Raw genomic sequence first — 21,251 nt, 5'->3', positions numbered from 1 at the left:
TAATTTTCATAACAAAAAAATCCAAACAAACAAAATTAAAAAGTCTCGCCTTAATTCATAGGAAAAATTACTTTAAATAATCCAACATTTCGACGATTTTCCGTTAATAATACAACCTTTGGGTTATTATCTAATTAATCCAACCTTTGTAACCTATTAACTTTATTATACCCAACCGGTCACCAACATGATATAGTAGGTAATTTGTATACGTGTCATGAAACCATTTGTCGTAAATATTATTATTATAATAATTATTATTATTATTATTATTATTATTATTATTATTATTATTTCCTTCTTCTTTCTTCCTTCTTCCTTCTTGATTTTTATTTTTTATTTTTTTAAAAATCTTCATTGTCTTCTTTATTCTTCTTTGTGACCTCGTATCTCTCTCCTCCTCCACAATACCTCCGCTATGTTGCTGCTCTAGATCAGTACTCCTCCACCAGTTAACAACCTACACCCACCACAAACCCCCTCCTCCGTCATTGCCTCTTTCTATGTCCTCCCTTCCACAACCCTTTTTCTTCACCTCCAATTACACCATCGAAGAGCAATTAGACCAACGAGCGACAAACAATTATTACAACAACACCAACCAGCAACAACAATAACAATCATAGCAAGGGTAGGGAGATGAGAGGCAGGGCAACGAGTAGACATTCGCCGCCAATTGAACTCTGGTTGTGGTGGTGCGAGGTAGCAACAAAACTCAACAACAAGAACGCACCTTGACGGCGAAAAAATTAGGAGTCTTTAGGCTTTGATTATTTTCCGTTTGAATTACACAATTTTGCATTTTTGGTAGAGTTATACATGATGATTGATTTATTAAGGGTTGTTTATTGAGAAATTGACAACAAAAATTCCCCTTAAAGTTTTTTTTTAATGACACGACACAAAAGATATATAGGAGAAAGAAAGATGAGCGTCGCCGCCATTGAATGAACCTCCACCATCTTCTCATTGTTCCCTTCTTCGTGAAAACCACCCGAGCTCAAGTTTCAATTGTTGGAACTCCTTTACTAGTTAGCCCAATTCCAGAAGCTTGAAAGAGGATAGAGTCCGGGATTTGGGAATAAGGAAGGATAAGTTTTTTTTTTCCGGTTGTAAGTAATTAAGGTGCAATAAAAGAGAATGGGGTATAAAGGTTGGATTATTAAATAATAACTAGCGTAGTACCCGTGCGATGCACGGTTTTTATAATCTATACATAAATTTGTATGAAATCTGTTAGGAAATATAACCAAATAGAGATTATATATATTCTCCAAATTAAAATTAGTTACTGATAAGTTTATCATTGCTCATTTATCAAATCAATTAAAACAAATAAGAGTACATAGATAAAATTATTTTCATTCTCATTCACCACTTGTGTCAATCATAAAGTTATCGCATCACTCCTTACTTCGATAGTAATACCCACTTAATACTCGCAAAATCTCTCAATCAACTTTATTTCATAATCTCTTAACACCTACCTACACCATTTACTTTACTAAGTTAAAGATGACTATTAGGAGAAGCGGGGCCTGCACACCCGTGCCCGCCTACAGTTCTCATACCCATCCCCTCCATCTACGATGGAACGATACCCACCCCTCTCAATCCTCTTCTCGAGATGTACAAAATAAAATTCATCCCCTCTTCATCACCCCCCTTGCGTGTATCTACACCCGCCTCAAACCCACACCTAGACTCAACTTTGGTAAAGGAGTTTTTAATTTTACAACTCTATTCTAGAGTCTTTGACAATTTGTTTGTCTAATTAGAGTAATTATATTGAGTAAATAAACAAAACATTATAGTATATACGTTAGTAGTAAATTTTATTTAATATATTCATAATCAATTAAGGATAAGAGACGCAGGCGGGTCCAATTTAAAATTCATTATTGCCCCGTCAACCACGACGTATACATTTTTAGCCCCCACCACCCACCAAACTTTCCTCCATCCCTGCCCACTTGGAGAGGATCCACGAGGGGATTTTCCAAAAAATCCGCCCACTAACAATCTGACATCCCTATATTCGATAAAAAAATCCACTTTTTCTTCCATCTAACTTTTAAATATATTGACATAAGTTTATTACGAAGTATTTTAAATGATTGTATTAGCTATAATATTGATAAAAAAATATATATATTTAAAAGTGACATAGATAATTAAGATTGGGTGAGTGTTCTCAAATCAAATCAATTCAAACTCGCTCCATCACCAAAGTGGGTACATGTTGTCCTTTTACCCGTCTACCGACAACAAATCTCTATTTGTTAGTCAACATTGGTCAACATTAGGCAATCATCTACGAATATCTTTGTCGTGAGCCGAATCTAAAATCGAAACTCGCGCCATCATCAATTGTGATGCACCATTTATATATATAAATTTAATTTTGCACAAAATTTTAATGTGACATTGCAATCATTTACATTAAGATATAAAAAAAATTATTGCCAACATATTAATCATCTAAATCTTATAATTTTGGAAATAATTGATTACGATTAGTCAAAATTTCAATCAGTATGCCATTAAGACTTCAATAATATGAGCGGATAAATTATTATCCGTGCTTCGTATAAAGTATTATGATGATGAGAATGTGGCAAAATTTGTTTTTGATATTTAAGTTTAAGTATAGGCCAAAGACCGTCATAAAAAAGTATGTGGCTAGGGGTCTCATTTTGTTAGTTAACATCGGGCCTATAAAATGTTTGAAACAACCTTGTTAAATATATTAAATCAAGAGTTATCATTTGTTATGCATATCCTGAATTATTATATGACACAAATTCTTAAAAAGTTGATAGTATTATAATAATTTTATTGATAGTACATGTTCAACTATTATAAGATTTTCTATGTCGATCGATTATCAGAAATTTCATGCAAAGATTTTTCTTTGGATTACAAATAATAAACGATCAAAGGTAAACGTTCATTATACATTATTCACATCCATTTTACGTAGTATGACACAATTTATAAACAAAACATGATACTCGACTATTTACGTTATAAGAGAGGAAAATCAAAGAGTGACATTTTTCATCACCACGTTGACTTACCTCTCTTTTATATAATATATGAAGTACTCCTTCCGTTCTCGAATATTAGTTCTATCTGGAATCTTGTAACTATTCACAATTGAAGAAAATCTTCTAATTTATTTCCAATACGTATTTCAAAACATATTTATGTGAGATTGTATTTTAATGTTTGGTTTAACAATTTCAAAATTTTATTTTTTTTAACATACGTATTTGGAGAAATTCACGTTTAAATATTGAGTTGAAACGGGTGAAAAAGTCAAAAGATGACTAATATTTAAAAACAGAGGGAGTATATAGATATATATTTAAATTAAGAAATTTATTGACATAAGTAAATAAGTACTTCGTAGTATGATCGATTATTACCATAAGGATAATTAGAAGATTTTAGGGAAAATATATACGAATTATATTAATTATTACGCAATTGAGTAGTAGATAGATTAGATTACGCAAGTTTTACTCATGTTTAAGAAAATTACATAATTACTCTCAACGACAGTGATAATTGTTGAAATTAGTTGCTAAATATACTACATATAAAACAGTAGAATAATTGGAGATTATATTTATCGAATTTAGTTGTTTAAATATTATAGAGTACTGTAGTAATTTTTTTTATACACTCTTATAATCTTATTCAGATTTGATTGATTCTCTTATTTATTTGTATTTTAATTATGTAAGTACAAATCAGTAGACTACTCTTAAATTTTTATAAAAATACTAATACGTACTCTATATAATGGATTAATTATTCGTAGTATAATGTTTATTACATCTTAATATAACAAACACCATGAGTGACATGTGTCATTTCCTTGTGCAAATTTTCCCACCAACTTTTGACAAATTTGTCTATAAAATGTTCGTAATATATAATTAGGAAATGGTTATTAAATTAATAAATCAAGAGTGTATACTTTTGTAAGATAAAAAGTTCACGATTTTTTAATAGTGCTAGAAATTAAAACATTAGTAGATACATAGTACATGCCTAAGTAAATTTCAATATATATTTTAAAATTTTAAGTTATTTTTTAAACTTAGCTATATATTTCATTTCAATTTTGTTTTACCTTATTTAGCTAGCTTGATATACTGTTATAGGAATGATTAAGTATGTGTTGGTTTATTTTGATGAAATAAATACATCTTTTGTACTAATTGAACATATTTTTATGTGTCATTTAATTGTGTTAGAATAAGAATAATCGATATTGAATATATTATAAATAACACATTTTAAGGAATGAGTATCCATATTTCTTTATTTATATGATGTTCTATCTAAATTGAGATTTTATACCGTTGGCTAAATGTCTAAATAATATTAATGTTTCCTTTTATAAAAAAAATAATCTTAAATTGGTTATATTTGTTATGAAAGTATAAAAGGGATAATTTACAGAATATTTCCCATATATAGAGTGATTTTTTTTAAGGAAAATAGAATCAAATATTCTTATGAGGTGAAAGTTAACAAAATAATTATAAAATATTTTATTTTTTTAATTTTTTTATATCTAAAAGAGAGGTCAATCAATGAGTGATATTTGTCATCACCACATTGATTTCCTCTCTTTTAGTATAATATATAGATTGATAGGTTGGATTATTAGCAGGAAATTGTCAAAAGGTTGGATTATTTAAAATATTTTTTCCTAATTCATATTATCCATGCTTCAAACAAATCCAAACGCATACAAAAAAAATTCAACTTTTTAACTTCTTTAAGTTTTTCAATTCACGTAGGAAATTATACACAGGTAGGGTTGACAAGTATCAAACGGAGTGGGTGGGAATGGAGCGGTCGGGGTGATATATGCGTTTTATATAGAGTTTTTACTCCCATCCCTTAGTACTTTTTGATCTCAAATGAGCTATTCAGAGCGATTTATAGTACTAATGTGCTCCTTGTAGTGTGTCTGTAGTTTCAGGTTTATCATTGTAGAAATTATCATATTTTTGTGAATTTTCTACTCATTTGAATCACTACAAGAGATTATGTACTTACGAGAGCACAAACATTGAGTTGGAAGAATTTTCAAGCAAAGCGAATAGTGAAAGAAGTAGAAAACTAAATCTCGTCCACTCTTTTGATCATAACTCAAGTTATACAACTTCAAATGCAACGATCAAATTGGGTTGGATTCTAGACTTCAAGATCTTTCCAACGAGTGGTCACTCGCCTAATTCCGATTTATAACGAAGGAGATGTGGTGTTTTTAAGATACGGGATTGTGCAGTTTGACGAGCAAATTATCGCCCGATCGGGCGACGACAACCACTGGGCGCGAATTTTAGTTTATTTCGGGTTTTACGCTTGTTTTCTTGAGCAATACTATAAATACTAATCCCTAAGTTATTTGTATATTTTTTTTTAGACTCTTAGTTTATTACTTAATTTTATTCTCTCTCTAAACTTTGGTTATTACTTTAATTATTGAATTCAAGTTTCAAGCTTTAAATTTCATCCTTTGTTCTTCAATTCGGTATTGGTTTGTTTCTTATTTTATTATTCAATTTCAATTATGCTTTCATTTAATATGCTTGTTTGGTTTAATCTAAATATGTGTGAATAGTTTATTTTCTAGTGTTTTGGGAATCCATGAACCAATATGAAGGGATGATTAATTATTGTTGATTGTTTGTATTAGTTGTTAATTCCTATTGATTGCTTCCATTTACTTTGCGATTAGATTTGCGCGGGTCTAATTGTATTAGTCTAGCAATATTAAGTTAAGATTCGAGAGATGCAATTTGATGTTTAGGCTTGTTTCAATAGGTAGAATTGGGATTAATACGTAGCGAGAGCCCGTTAATTCTAAGTCTATGCGCTAGTCTAATTAACTGCTTTATTGATTATTATTGATTGCTTATCATCCTGGATTGTTGTTCATTGGTGAACCTATGCCCTAGACCTTTTAATATCTGAATTCCTCTTTGTCTAATTATTGCTGTAGTTTTAAGTTACAAATCAACCTACTCTTTTGTTTCCCAATAGTCTAGACCTTAGTTTTAGTAATAGAAAGAACGTTTGTTTCCTTGTGGATATGATCCCTACTTCCCTTACTATCTTGTTAGTGGACTTAGGTTTATCTTTGATTAGGTGATACGACTTTAGCCTGTCATGGGGATGGCGGGTCTGACACAAAATCCACACCCACACCATCACCCATGACTGATATGATTTTTATACCCATCCCCGCCCCCATCACCCACCAAACCTCCCTCCATCTCCGCCCATTTGGGCCGAATGCGAGACGGGTCTCCCATAAAACTCGCCTCACTAACATCCCTATATACAATATCCTAAAATAGTAACAAAAATTACAAACTTTTAGCATCCACTAATTCAACTCTCTCACCTAAACTTGTTACACGTCTAAACTTGAAAATCTTACGCATCAATTTCCTATTTGAGTTAATAAAAAAAAAGTTAGAGATAGCTAAATGATTGTGAGAGCAAGGATAGCTACTAGTTAGGTTGGTAATATATCCAAATGTATATTTAACTCAACTTGAAAAATTGTCAAGTCACGACGAACATGGTGCTATATTATCTAGTGAGAGAGATTGACATGTCACATGATATCAATGTGTTTACTGTGAGGTTTAGAAACAATATAGATGAATACTAACTTACATATTTTAGCAAGTTTATAAACTAGATTTGAAAAAAGATATACTCTGTAGTAAATAAACGATATTTTAGTAACGTACACTAGTACATTGGTGTTGGTCGTGTAACAAAAAGTTACTCTCGCCTCTACGCACATTTTTAAAAATTATAATATCATACTACAAATTATTCGTTCACAATGTTAAAAAAAAATAGAAATCCTTTGCTTACTTTATCGTTTATCGACTAACGAAGATCTATGTCATTTATTAAACACGTGGAGAATTCTAAATACAACTGCTAAAACTCAAGTTTAACAATATGTTTTAGATACCTTAAATGAGAAGGTGACAATATAATAATCTTAGCGGTTTGACAATCACTTTAATAAGTAGAAAAATTTAAGCTCCTAAAGTGGACTTACATTGAGATGGTAATTTGGTTACCATCTCAACAAGGTACTTAAATTATCCTCTGGTCTATCTTTAAATTTTATTTAAAACATTTATTTACAAAATCAATTATTTAAAAAATGCCATCTACTTGAACAATTAATTCTACCAACAAATTCATTAAATTGAGTCATACTCCGTATACTATCGGTTTCACCCTTTAACATTTTCATTAGACCTGGTTATTGGACAGGGTAGTTCAATGGATATAGGGTTAGGGTCAAGTTAATAGGGCTTTTATTGGGCAAGGCTTTTATTGGATAGGGCCTTTATTGGACAAGGTCATTATAGGGTCAAACTTATACTACAATTATTTTGAAAATAAAAATAGTAATGATACAAAAAATTACGTGCATAGCTTCGTATTTACTTGTACTTGCACATGGCTCTTTTGTTTTTCATTTTTCATTGCTCGTTTATTGACCCGCCCACTAATGACCCGCTATTGACCCGCGACCCGCTTTTGACCCGCCTATTATCGACCCTCTAAAAATGACCCTTTCAATACCCGACCCTCTTTTGACCCGCACCGACCCTGACCCGCCCCGCCCGATAACCAGGTCTAATTTTCATCTATTGTATTTTTTGTAATTTCAATTAAGTAATCAGTTTTATATCAATCTTTATTTAATGTTGTCAAACCGAGTTAAGACAATTAACAAAACTTTTTTTTTTTTTTTTTTGAATGTAATTAACAAAACAAGCCATAATAACAACTAATTTTACCGAATAAGCCATTCTCTCTCTCTCTCCAGTTTCCTCTTTCTTTTCTTTTTCTTTTTCTTTTTCTTTCGCTTTACTTTGATTTCTTTATTCTCCTGTTTTCCAGAAGTGTATAATTTTCAATTCCTGAATGCTGTAAGAAGTCCATCTCGGATGCGCCGGCGTAATGATGCTGCTTATAACTTTCCTCTCCATTTCGACACCGCTAACAACTTAAATTCAGAACTATCACTTTTCTTCGTCTTCTTCTTCTTCTTCTTCTTCTTCTTCCTCTCTTCTCGTAGCCGCCATTTTTGTCCGTCATTTTTGCTTCTTCATCTTCCAACTAAGGAATTATTTCAGGTATTTTTTTCGATTTTCTCGTCGAATTAGTTTCATCTTCTCCCGAACTGTTTTAATTGCTCAACTGATCCTCTGAAATGCAGATCGATTCGGTGTTTTTGTTTTGTCATTTTTTGATTTAGTATTTTTTGTTGGCATAAGTTGGATTTTAGGTTTTTAGAATTGATTGAGATTTTTAAGATTGATTAAATCTTTTTAGTTGGAAGATTTATTAGCTCTGATTGTTTTTTACAGTGAATTTTTGTAAGTATTTGAACATTCATTGCTTTCAAGATTGTGTGTGTGTGTGTGGGGGGGGGGGGGCTTATTAGCTTGTGCCTTTTTATGTCGATGTGAGCCGAATGCATCAATTTATCGATTCGAGCTTCTGATTTTGATTGCCATTTTAAGTAGTTAACATTTTGTCAAGTGTAATTAAATCTAACGGTTTCCATTTTTTTTAATATGAGAACATAATTTGTTTAAGTGAACAAGTACATTATTGGGCTGAATTGTGGGTTTGTTCACCTAATCCATGATTATTTGGCTGATTGTCTGACCTTTTCCTGACGTCTTTTTCTCTTGCTACTCTGGTACATAATGCACCTGTGGCTGTTAAAGATTGCATGTTAGTGAGGGGGTTGAATATTTTGATTGAATGATCTTTAATTTCTTGTTTGATTGCAGAATAGCAAAGCGTAGCACATGTGTTTCTTCCTCGAAAGAAGTGTGTTTTTGAAAAATTTGAGCAAAGAGGTTGAGACTTGAGAATGAAATTAGAGCAGAAACAACAAAACTGGGTTTTCTCACCAGCATTTGTGTTCTTCGTCAGTGCTTTCTTGCTGTTTGGTTCGATTGCATCTCTTTACGCCTGGCTAGTGTTCAGCCCTTTTGTTCGAACTCCTTATGCGGTGCCCTCTCTTGGCTGCCAAGTAGACAACGAGGGTTCTTGGTCCATTGGTGTTTTCTATGGCACCTCCCCTTTCTCTCTCCAGCCTATTGAGGATGTTAGTGTTTTTACTATATTCTTCTTTTTGCAATTGTCATTGTTTTTTTGGGTTGTGGATTGATATTTGGCCTTTTGTTTTCAGAGGAATGCGTGGAAGAATGACAGTGCAGCTTGGCCAGTGGCTAACCCAGTGATTACATGCGCATCAGCTTCTGAGGCTGGCTATCCCAGTAACTTTGTGGCTGATCCTTTTCTCTATATACAAGTAAGCACTAGCTTAGAAAAATCTGAGGTTCTCTAAATTTTGGTTTTGGGTTTTTTCTTATTTTTTTAAAGCTGTTCCAGACTTACACTTGAAGATTATTAGCTCTAATAGATGTTGCTTGGATTTGGTTACACTAATTTATCCTTTCACCAATTCAGCATGTGTAAGTTAATTTCGTTTTCTCATTACGAGTGAACTGTTCATGGGAACAGAGCCATGTGCAAGATTGAATCTCTTTGATTGTCTTTCTGTATGATTTTGGATCCACCGTTCAATGCCCATATGCTGTGGAACTTTACATTTAAACCCGACCTATATATATATATATATTCATTATTTTCCGAGATGTTTACTCCATATTTTTGGAACTGGTGTTGTTTTTATTTTAAGTTGGTTTCAGAGATTGTAAGTTAGTTCCAATGACAAGCCTTAAAATGGTTGTTCTTTTTTGTTGTTGTTGGGGGGTGGGGGTGGGTAAGGGCAGCCCACAAGTGGGCTGAAGTTAGTATTAGGTCAGTTTTTGCTTTTTGTATGACTTTTTCTTTTCGTTAAGTGCCTGAGCTTTTAATTCTTGAAATGGTCAGTAGATGATCCGGCCTAAATTTTATTTCATGGATGTGACGAACAAATAAATTGAAGTTCAGGCAGTTGAAAAATCCTTTAATGGTGGTGGCCACTCTCTAGAGTTGTACTGAAGCTAATTGTTCGCAATTCTTAAAATACGCAGTTAAATATACTTTATCTCTATTCTTCTCTATTCTATAAGGGAACTCTTGAGGTAGTTGACTTTTTTATGTCCCCTGTAGAATATCTGTCATGCCCTTACAAATGTAGTAACATGTTAAATTTATTTTAGTGATTTTTTTAGTTCATCTATTTCTAGGAAAGATCGTCTCAAACCAAAAATATAAAATAATTTCATCTAAGCAATTATATACCCAGTATGACCTTTGTTTTATAAACTCTGTAACTCCGACTCTTCATTTATCTCAAGACTGTGTTGGATCTTCGACACTCGGACATGGATATTGACACTTCAACACTTTATTTCGGACCAAAATCATGCAATTTTTTTTCACAAAATAGTCGTGTCGGGCACTTGGACACGTACCCCCGTGCCTGATATGGGTACCCGAGTCCGGGTAACATAGTTTATAAATTTACAATATTCATATAAAATGCACGTAAACATTTATGGAGTATTGAATAAGATAAGAGGAAACAACTTGTAGCAATTTTTAGCTGTGGTAAAAGCGGGGTATATTCATGTATTTGTTATTGTTAGAAACCTATTACAAAGTATTTCAGAGTGGAGTGCTCTTGATTGCTGTACATAGTCTTTGTGTTTTACAAAGTTGAACTCCGGGTTCCTCAATCTGTGTGAAAGTAATTTCGATGTGTTGTTCAAAGTTTTTTATTTTCTTTGTCATGCATTAGAGACTTGTGTTAAAAAAATCATATACGTGAAGTGAAAAATGTGTGACATTTTGCTATACAATTGTTATTTTAATATTCCAGATGTTTCTTATTCCACGTTGGCTAATATTATCAGCGATCGCTATGCTTCTTGTGAGCTATGCCCTGATTTTAAGTTTTTGTTTAACCTTTTCACATGGTTTCCATCAGCATTTATGGTGTTTGATTGAGATGATTCTATGAGAATGTGTTTTGATATCATGTTGCATAATTAGTAGCCTCTTATCTAGAGTGAGGTGCGTGTAAGGCCTTTAACTTCTGGGCCTGTGGCTAAGGTTTTTATCAGCATTTGTTTTGTAGAACTGAGAAAGTTTAGGCTTTGGATTGGTTAGTGTAAAACATGTGCTCGTAGATGTGGAGTTTAAAGTAGAGTCAACTTAATGGTGGAACATAGTTGATATTAATGCCGTTCAATTCATTTCACTGCGTTTAATGGAGATTGGAGGTGCATATAGAATCATGCTTGAAGCGCCCGAGGAAGAGTTGATTTTTTCTTTAATGATTGATTTCAAAGCTTGGCAATTTAAGTAAATTAACCCTTATTTTGTACTTTTGCAATGTGGTTATTACTTCTGATTCTTTGCTTTGTGTCGGGAAATTTCTTTACTATATTCAATCCTTGTCAATCCCTTATCTTTATATATCAAGTCCTCATTGGTTGGCTATAACTTCAAGCTTTAGAGGAGCTTGATTTTCTCCCACCTAAGAATCTAAAAGCTAAAGATAACTCTCATCATTATCGACCTGTCCTATATTTCTAATCTCCCTTATTTACAGAGCTTCTCCTCTAACTTGTTAATTATCTTATTCTTCAAACAACTAATAACTAAAATGTATTTATACTACCTAAAATTTCCCCTCCGCCTTAGAGTTGTGCTTAGCACATTTCAGCCACATTTATTTTATGTGGCATCACCATTCCGTAGATCTGTTGCCCTGAACCACATGAGCCTGTGAATTTTAGAGTGTTGTGCATACAATAGTGAATGAGTAAATCCATTATATGTCTTGAATGTGGCCATGATATGTATGATATTGAAGTTCTGGCAGTAAGGTAAATTTGAAGCATGAAATGCGGATTCTTTCACCATTTTTACTAAAAAAAGGGGCTACACCCTGGAAAAAAAACCAGTTGCTTGTCAGAGGCAGGAGAAATTTCTCGATCAATTAATGGAAATTATGGGCCTATAAAGGCTCCAGTTTTATTTTTACTATCCAACCGTGACAGTTATTCCTGAATCTTCTTTTTCTTTCTTCTTATGGAAGTTTGTTTGAATTTTCTGCCTCTTTTTCTTGCTCTTGATTTTGCTATCTGCTGTTTGTGACACTGAATAATGTAGCTGATGCTAGCAGCTATTCTTTTAATATTTGTTTCGATATAACCTAGTTTCTGAGGCTGGCCGCTATTTTCCTATGATTTGAGTGACTATGTGCTCTGCTATATTGCTTACTGTCAATGTTATCATCAATGCGAGAGATTGAATGCCACTCTTAACATGTTTTAAATTTGTGATGCAGGACGATGTGTTATACCTGTTCTATGAAACCAAAAATTCAGTAACAATGCAAGGAGACATTGGTGTTTCAAGAAGCACTGATAAAGGAGTGACATGGGAACAGTTGGGTACAGCTTTGGATGAGAATTGGCATCTTTCTTATCCATACGTCTTCGATTACAATGGTCAAGTAAGAGTTTTCTTTTCCTCCTATCGTTGTGATATGGGAGCTAGTACTCTGCATCTCATTTTACTTTACAGTAGCTCTTAGATCTTGAGTTGCCTCCATTTCCATTACACCCCCCCCCCCCCCCCCCCCCATGTGTATGTGAAGAAATTTTATGGTGGTAAGTGGAAGTAGGAAGAAAGTTAGAGCAGAAGTAACAACTCTACTGATATGAAGGATGATAGATTGATAGTTCAAGTTCATTATTCTGGTTCCTTTTGGTTTCAGTTGCATGTTCAATAATAATCTCCGTTCCTTTTTGTGTTTGGTTTAATTCTGCTTGATTGCCTTCGCAAAGTCTGGTCTTCAATTTGAAATGTCTACTTTGTCGTTTAACTAGCTTTTTAGCCGGTGCGATGCACGAGTTTTTTATTAAATAAAAAAATAGTCATATTTTCATGTAATAAAGGAGAAGAAGAATGAAAAATCAATATGTTGAAACAACAATAGAGCATGAGCATGGAGTTCAATACAATTTTTTCAATTGACATCAGAATGTGGAACTAATAAAAGTGAATGAAAAGATATGATGGTTTAAGTGAAGTGAAATATGCGGGGAGAGGAGAAGGGATGATTTGAAAAATCAAAGAAAATAAATAATAGAAATAGAAGGAGAGAAGGACATGTGGCATCATGGTCATGGTATGTAAATTATCATGTTTTAAAATATTAGTATAGATGTGGTTAAGAGTGGTATTTTTGAAAGCTGGTGAAACTTTTTTGTGAAACTTATACTATGTATCTATTTTCTAACTTTTGATTTTGGTTAATTTTCATATGAACTACTATTGTCTTTATGAGCTGTACTTAATCAGCACGAGCGACAGTCGTTTAGAGGAAGTGAGCCATCTGATTTCACATAGATATATAACCATATCCATATGTTTCTGATGTTAGATGGATGTGTTTCATGCTGACTTCATGGTAATTATAAGGAGGTTTTTATATTTAATTTGAGCTTACCTAGGATTGAATTAGAAGCAATTCGATCTTTTTTTTTTGTCAATATGTATGACACACTGTATATTCCTGTCCCTCAGATATACATGATGCCGGAGAGTAGTGAGAACGGAGAACTCCGACTTTACCGAGCCATTAGCTTCCCTCTGCAGTGGAAACTGGAGAAAGTTCTTATGAAGAAACCACTTGTTGATTCCTTTCTTGTCAAACATGGTGCCAAGTATTGGATTTTTGGTTCAGATCATAGTAGCTTCAGTGCTGTAAGGAATGGGCGGCTCGAAATATGGTATAGTGATTCACCTCTTGGGCCATGGAAACCCCACAAGAAAAACCCTATCCACAACACAGAAAGGAGCTATGGAGCTAGAAATGCAGGTAGACCATTTTTATATGATGGAGTCCTCTATCGTGTTGGCCAAGATTGTGAAGAAACATATGGGAAGCGAATTCGTACTTTTAAGGTGGAAGTACTTACCGAGAAGGAGTACAAAGAGGTTGAAGTACCTTCAGGCTTTAAGGAATCCAGAAAGGGCCGCAATGTCTGGAATGGAGTTCGATACCATCACCTTGATGTACAACAGCTTAGTTCTGGAGAGTGGATTGGAGTTATGGATGGGGACCGTGTGCCTTCAGGTGACCCAGTTGACCGGTTTGTTGTTGGCAGTGCTTCTGTTTTGGCTGTTGCTGCACTTGTTTTGTTGTTGGGTGTGCTTATGGGAGCGGTAAAGAGCTTCATCCCTCTGAATTGGTGCCCAAATAACTTGAGGAAGAGAAGTGATTCTTTATCAGCTTGGGAAAGACCAAACACTTTGTCTTCCAAAGTGAGACAGTTGTCTGTTCGTTTGAATAGAGTACATACATTCCTACGGGTCTGGATAAGACCCAACACCTTAACTGGAAAACTGGTTCTTTTCTTAGCCTTTATATCAGGGGTGGTATTGATGTGCAATGGGGTCACATACATCTATGGTGGTAATGGAGCAGAGGAGCCTTACCTATTGAGTGGTCAATATTCACAGTTCACTATGTTGACAATGACATATGAGGCCCGGCTCTGGAACTTGAAGATGTACGTTAAACATTACTCAAGGTGTTCCTCGGTAAGGGAAATTGTTGTGGTCTGGAACAAAGGTAAAGCTCCTGAACCAAGTGAATTTGATTCTGCTGTACCTGTAAGAATTAGGGTAGAAAAATTGAACTCACTCAATAATCGGTTTAAAGATGATCCCTTGATCAAGACCCGTGCTATTCTTGAGCTTGATGATGACATCATGATGACATGTAATGACGTAGAGCGTGGTTTTAAAGTATGGAGAGAGCACCCAGATCGGATAGTAGGATTCTATCCACGTCTTGCTGATGGGAACCCTCTTAAATATCGAGCGGAGAAGCATGCTAGAAAGAAGAAAGGGTATAACATGATATTAACAGGGGCAGCTTTCATGGATGCCCAACTTGCTTTTAGGAGGTATTGGAGTGAAGAAGCTAAGGTGGGAAGACAAATGGTGGATAAATTTTTTAACTGCGAAGATGTTCTTCTGAATTACTTGTATGCTAATGCGAGTTCATCTGCAACTGTTGAATATGTCAAGCCTGCATGGGCAATTGATACTTCCAAATTTTCCGGTGCAGCCATTAGTCGAAACACTGATGTGCATTACCAGAAAAGAAGTGACTGCCTCTCAATGTTTGCAGAGTGGTACGGAAGTTTGGCTAACAGAAAATCCAAATTCAACCAGCGAAAGGATGGTTGGGATGTATAGTCTGGATTACTGTACCTTATGCCTATTTCTCTCCACATGATTGACAAAATGGAGAGGTAAAAAGGGAAAAAATGAAAAATTAAAGTTTTTTTTTTTGTTTTTTTTTTTTAAAATTCCCCTCACTGTGAATTTTCTGAGGGCTTTTTGGTAGCTTGATAACTTAGCAGGTAAATGTACATGGATTCTCATTGTTTTGCAATCTTCTGTTTCTAGATATATGTTTAGTTTCGATTCATAAATTTTTCCTCGTGTTCAACACTTTCTTAACCCGTTGTTATAAGGAAACAATTTTGAAGAACAATTAAGAAAGCAAGCGTTAACATTTTGGTGCTTCTTCTCTCTTGTTTTCGTCTTCGTTTTCTGTCTCATCTTCATCATGTTTGGGTACTACTTTTCTTTATTGTTCTATTTCAAACTCGTGCACACTTCAGATTATTCTTGCATACGTTGTGATCCGATAAATTTTTTATCTTTGACCTGGCGGTTAAGATTAAAGGTTTGTGTAGAATAAAGGGCGTGTTTGGCAGTATCGTTTGAGTTAGCGGGTAGCGTTTTGACCTAGTCAAGACGTTACTTGTAAAATTTGCAAGTGTTTGGCAAGATAGCGGTTAGGGGTAGAGGTAGTGTTTGGGTAGCTTTTTTCAAACGTTAAAATTAGTATCTTGTATGGTAGCAGATAACTTTTCACAAATTTATAATAAAGTTTTAAATAATATTCTACCTTTTATTTTATTTTAGAATATCAACCGCTACTTTTACCGAACACACATATGACATATCAGTTAGCCGCTACTTTGACAGCTAACTGTTACCCGCTACCATTCACCGCTACCCGCTACTCGAACCGCTACCCACTACTCAACCGCTATCCGCTACCGCTAATTTTGCCGAACAGGGCCAAGGGTGTCCAAATATTTGAAATACAATCCTTTAATGAAAGAAAACTACTCTCTCCGTTCTTTAATATTCGTGTGTTTTTCTTATAAAGTTGTCTCTCAATACTCATCTCGTTTCTATAAATGACATACTTTTAGTAATATTATATCATTTTGTTCACTTAACCATGAACCCACCTATATTCCTACCTCCCATAAAAAAAATTAAAAAATCAACCCCCAACCCCCCACCCCCATGGCCCCACCTCTCCCTCACAATTTATTTTTGTGGTCTCATACACCCCTACCCCCATCATCCCCCCCACCAAAAAAAATTGACACATTTCTTACTAACTATAAAAAAAAAAATCTCACTATCAACTACCATTTAATTAAATAACTAGTATGTGCTCGTGCTATTGCACGAGAACCTATAAAAAGTATAACAAATCTCTTATTCGTCAATTAATGTTAACTACAATGTTTATTATACAACAATACCAAAACGTTCATTAGCAGTATGCTCAATAATGTTATAATAATTGCTCGTACTAATGCATCATATCTATATTGTTAAAACAAACTAAATGGTATGTTCGTAATTTTTCAAACCAATGAATATGGAACTCACTATCCGAGGACTCGTTCACCAATTAGTGACACTAGTAGAAAAAACTTCATTTGCAACTCATCAATTGCAACTCACGCAAGTCATATGGGTTGCAATCGAGCATTGGTCAACGCGGGTCAATATTTAAATGACCTATTCGCAGCAATTTCAGTGACCAAGCACTGCGAAAAAGCTAATTTTTTTTAAAAAATAGGATTTCACAGCGCGGGCATACTGTACAAGTTGCAATTAAACGAAGTAATCGCAGCTTCTGGCCGTATTGAATGCTGCAACTCGGAATATTCGCAACCTTTGCCTGTCGACTTTGCTGCAATTGTAAGGAAGATTTTTCGCAATATTCGATTCTCGATCTCATCTTCTCAAACCACCACAGATCTAGAATTTCAAGAGAAAGGTTTTCGAATCTCCATAGCCATGGCTCCTTCTACACAAATCTTTCCTACTCGCTCCTTCCTCTTCATCTTTGTTCCTTCGCCAGCCATAGCACGCGTTTGTGAGATAGGTAAACTTGTAGTGTTTCGACTTTGTGTCAAATCGTCATTCATGTCTACAGAGAAATAAAGGTGGGGCGGAAGAGAGAGAAAGGCGCCGAAGTTTTCTTGTTCAAACAAACAAATTCGCCAGCCACCGGTCGGGTTTTCTTGTTCCTTTTCAACATCCGCCGCCGGCAACACCGCACCCCTCCAATTTTAGGGCGAAAAATCGAAAATTTATTATCCAATTGATTTCCGATTGATATGGATTCAAGTCTAGGTCATAAAAATTTAAAATTTATCGTAAATTTACAATTTTTATGGTGGTTTTTAATCATAGGTTTCTAATTAAATTACAATTAATTATGAAAATCAAATTAATTCTAAATTATTCTAATTTTCAACAAATTAATCATAATTACAAATTAGATTGCATAATTAACAAGACTAGGCATTCAAACTTGTTAAACATATGCAGTAGGTCAATCAAAAATTCAAGATTTATCAACAAGAATCGCAAATATTTAATTTAACATCTTAAATTTACGAAATTTTGCATCCGAAAAACTAAAACCTTCGAAAAGTCATAGTTAGGCTTCGAATTTGAGAATTCTGGGTTCGGCAGAAAAATACTATTTTTGTCAAAATTTTAGAATGCCTTTTACATGCGGAATTGACACAAAAATCACTCAATTCGGATGAGTAATGAAGAAACTGCCGAAAAACTGCGTACATATAATTAAATAAACGCAATTTGCAATTAATTAACAATTACGAAAATTAATCACCCCTTTTAATTCTTGCAAATTTGTAATATTTAACCATGTTCATGCAATTTAGATTATGAAAATAATAAGGGGCTCGTGATACCACTGTTAGGTTATGATACATATGACATTTACATAAATCATGCGGAAACAACCATTAACCCAGGAAACATATTATTTACACATAATCATTTAGCATAGTTTAGATGCATACTCTTTGTTGCGTGCCTTCCCTAGCTGCGCCCGAACCGAACAAGAACAAGTCTTTTAGGACTCCAAGTGTCGTCCCTCCGTAGAAAGTCCACAGCACGTCCGGATCCGCCTTAAGATTGACCAACTAGAATCGCCCTTAAGGTACTCAGAAAATTCGGCACTTTTGGGGCAAGATGGGTGTTTGAATTTTCTCTCAAAAACTCACTTTTGAATACTTTGAAACTTGTATATAAATTATGACCCCTAGGCCTTTATTTATAGAGTTATGGAAAAGGAATCGTAATCCTAGTAGGATGCGAATTAATTGGAATTAGAATTCTACATGAATTCTACTTAATCAATTTATCCAATAGGAATAGACATTTAATCATACACTGACTCTTGCAGATTCAGGAATCTCGCATGAGCTCAAACTCACACACACACGGCAGCCACAAGGGCTGCCCACGCATGCGAGCAGCAGCCCACGCAGCGCGGCCCACGCATGCGCGGCCTTGTGCGCGCTGGGCTGTGGCGTGCGTGCTTGCTGGGCGATGGCCTGGCTTCGTGCTGGGCCTTCGTCCGGCAGGCCTCGTCCGATGCTAATTCGTACGATACGCTTCCGATTAAATTTCCATTTCCGGAATCTATTTCCGATACGAACAATATTTAATATTTCCGATTCCGGAATTAATTTCCGTTTCGAACAAATATTTAATATTTCCGTTTCCGGAATTATTTTCCGATTCCGGTAATATTTCCGATTCTGACAATATTTCCGTTTCCGGCAATATTTCCGATTCTGGTAATATTTCCATTTCCAACAATATTTTCCGATACGTACCATGTTTCCGTTTCCGGCAACATCTACGACTTGGATAATATTCATATTTCCGATACGATCCATATTTCCGTTTCCGGCAATATCATCGTTTCCGGAGTATTCATTTCTTGCCTGTGACGATCTTAGCTCCCACTGAAACCAAGATCCGTCGGTTCCGAATATTCATAGATGGAGTATTTAATGCCATTAAATACTTGATCCGTTTACGTACTATTTGTGTGACCCTACGGGTTCAGTCAAGAGTAAGCTGTGGATTAATATCATTAATTCCACTTGAACTGAAGCGGCCTCTAGCTAGGCATTCAGCTCACTTGATCTCACTGAATTATTAACTTGTTAATTAATACTGAACCGCATTTATTAGACTTAACATAGAATGCATACTTGGACCAAGGGCATTATTTCCTTCAGTCTCCCACTTGTCCTTAGGGACAAGTGTGCATTTCCTAATTCCTTTGTCGCTCGATGCTTGCTCTTGAACATAAGGTAAGAGTTGTCATCCTTATTATGTCCAGAGGTGTTCCTCGGTTTCAGAGTTCAACTGATCAAATAAACAGATAATCATAGCCTATGATTCATCCGAGCACGGCCATGCATTTCACAGTTTCTAGCTCTCCGAGTGGCCTTGTACAACTTTTAAGCATCTCATCCCGATTTATGGGAGGACAATCCCAATCTTGCGATCTTGAGATTAGACTTCGTTTGATAGGTGATTACCTGAGCGTTGCCTTTATAGCCTCCTTTTACGGTGCGACGGTTGGTCAACGTCAAAGCAACCAGTTCTCAAACAAGTAATCTCAAATCACTCAGGTATTGAGGATTTAGTGTCTAATAATTTAATGAAATTTACTTATGACAGACTTTCATCTCTTACAGTAAAGTTTCATAGGTCTTGTCCGATACTAGTCTTCCCAAAGTAAGTATCTATGCAAATGATTATGACATTGCCATGTCCACATAGTTCAAGAAACAGAACTACTAGTCATCTTGCATTCTAATCGTCTAACGTTTTCTATGCGTCCAATTTTATAGAAAACTCCGACTAGGGACCATTTTCAACCTTTGACATTCAAGTTCACTTGATAGACATTTCTTAGTCACAGGACTGGTCCTGACAGTCTATCTTGAATATATCGTCAAGTTGAAGGGACTCATCATTTAATAAACCACAAATTAAATGGAAAAATGAATTCCTTTCATTTATTGTGAATGATTAACCAATAATGTTTTACAAAGATTTAAACTCTAAAACTTTAAAACATTAAACAGAGACATCAAAGCCATTCTCCAATATGCTTGATTCCCATAGCTGCAGTGTGCGAGTTGTGCTTCGCTTGCGGCAGAGGTTTAGTTAATGGATCTGATATGTTGTCATCAGTTCCAATTTTGCTTATCTCGACTTCTTTTCTTTCAACGAACTCTCGTAGAAGGTGAAATCTACGAAGTACATGCTTGACTCTCTGGTGGTGTCTAGGCTCTTTTGCCTGTGCAATAGCTCCGTTATTATCACAATACAGGGCTATTGGTCCTTTAATGGAGGGGACTACACCAAGTTCTCCTATGAACTTCCTTAGCCATATAGCTTCCTTTGCTGCTTCATGTGCAGCAATGTACTCCGCTTCAGTTGTAGAATCCGCAATGGTGCTTTGCTTAGCACTTTTCCAGCTTACTGCTCCTCCGTTGAGGCAGAAGACAAACCCAGACTGTGATCTGAAATCATCTTTGTCGGTTTGGAAACTTGCGTCCGTATAGCCTTTAACAATTAATTCATCATCTCCACCATAGACCAGGAAGTCATCTTTGTGCCTTTTCAGGTACTTCAGAATATTCTTGGCAGCAGTCCAATGCGCCTCTCCTGGGTCTGACTGGTATCTGCTCGTAGCACTGAGTGCGTACGCAACATCCGGGCGTGTACATATCATAGCATACATTATTGAACCAATCAATGATGCATATGGAATCCCATTCATTCGTCTACGCTCATCAAGTGTTTTTGGGCACTGAGTCTTGTTTAGAGTCATTCCATGAGACATGGGTAGGTAGCCTCGCTTGGAGTCCGCCATCTTGAACCTATCAAGCACCTTATTGATATAAGTGCTTTGACTAAGTCCAATCATCTTTTTAGATCTATCTCTGTAAATCTTGATG

At 35.1% G+C, this 21,251-nt stretch overlaps 1 protein-coding gene across 1 annotated transcript; it reads left to right on the top strand.

The window, feature by feature from the left end:
* Nucleotides 1-7,890: 7,890 nt before the first annotated feature.
* Nucleotides 7,891-15,658, top strand: LOC110781841 (glucosamine inositolphosphorylceramide transferase 1). The gene is made up of 5 exons (XM_021985887.2): nt 7,891-8,207; nt 8,874-9,193; nt 9,278-9,400; nt 12,395-12,562; nt 13,639-15,658. Exons 2-5 carry the CDS (start codon nt 8,957-8,959, stop codon nt 15,319-15,321), a joined length of 2,211 nt encoding a protein of 736 aa, XP_021841579.1. The 5' UTR covers nt 7,891-8,207; nt 8,874-8,956; the 3' UTR covers nt 15,322-15,658.
* The last annotated feature ends 5,593 nt before the right edge of the window (nt 15,659-21,251 follow it).

This window comes from Spinacia oleracea, chromosome 4 (assembly GCF_020520425.1).
Source record: "Spinacia oleracea cultivar Varoflay chromosome 4, BTI_SOV_V1, whole genome shotgun sequence".
Lineage (NCBI taxonomy): Eukaryota > Viridiplantae > Streptophyta > Magnoliopsida > Caryophyllales > Amaranthaceae > Spinacia > Spinacia oleracea.
This window is presented reverse-complemented; position numbering and strand designations above follow the sequence as displayed.

Excerpts from the sequence above, each read along its gene's own strand:
- LOC110781841 (XM_021985887.2), top strand. The coding sequence starts at position 8,957 with ATGAAATTAGAGCAGAAACAACAAAACTGGGTTTTCTCACCAGCATTT. Across the intron at positions 9,194-9,277 it reads CTCTCCAGCCTATTGAGGAT|AGGAATGCGTGGAAGAATGA; the intron begins GTTAGTGTTTTT and ends TTTTGTTTTCAG. Across the intron at positions 9,401-12,394 it reads ATCCTTTTCTCTATATACAA|GACGATGTGTTATACCTGTT; the intron begins GTAAGCACTAGC and ends TTTGTGATGCAG.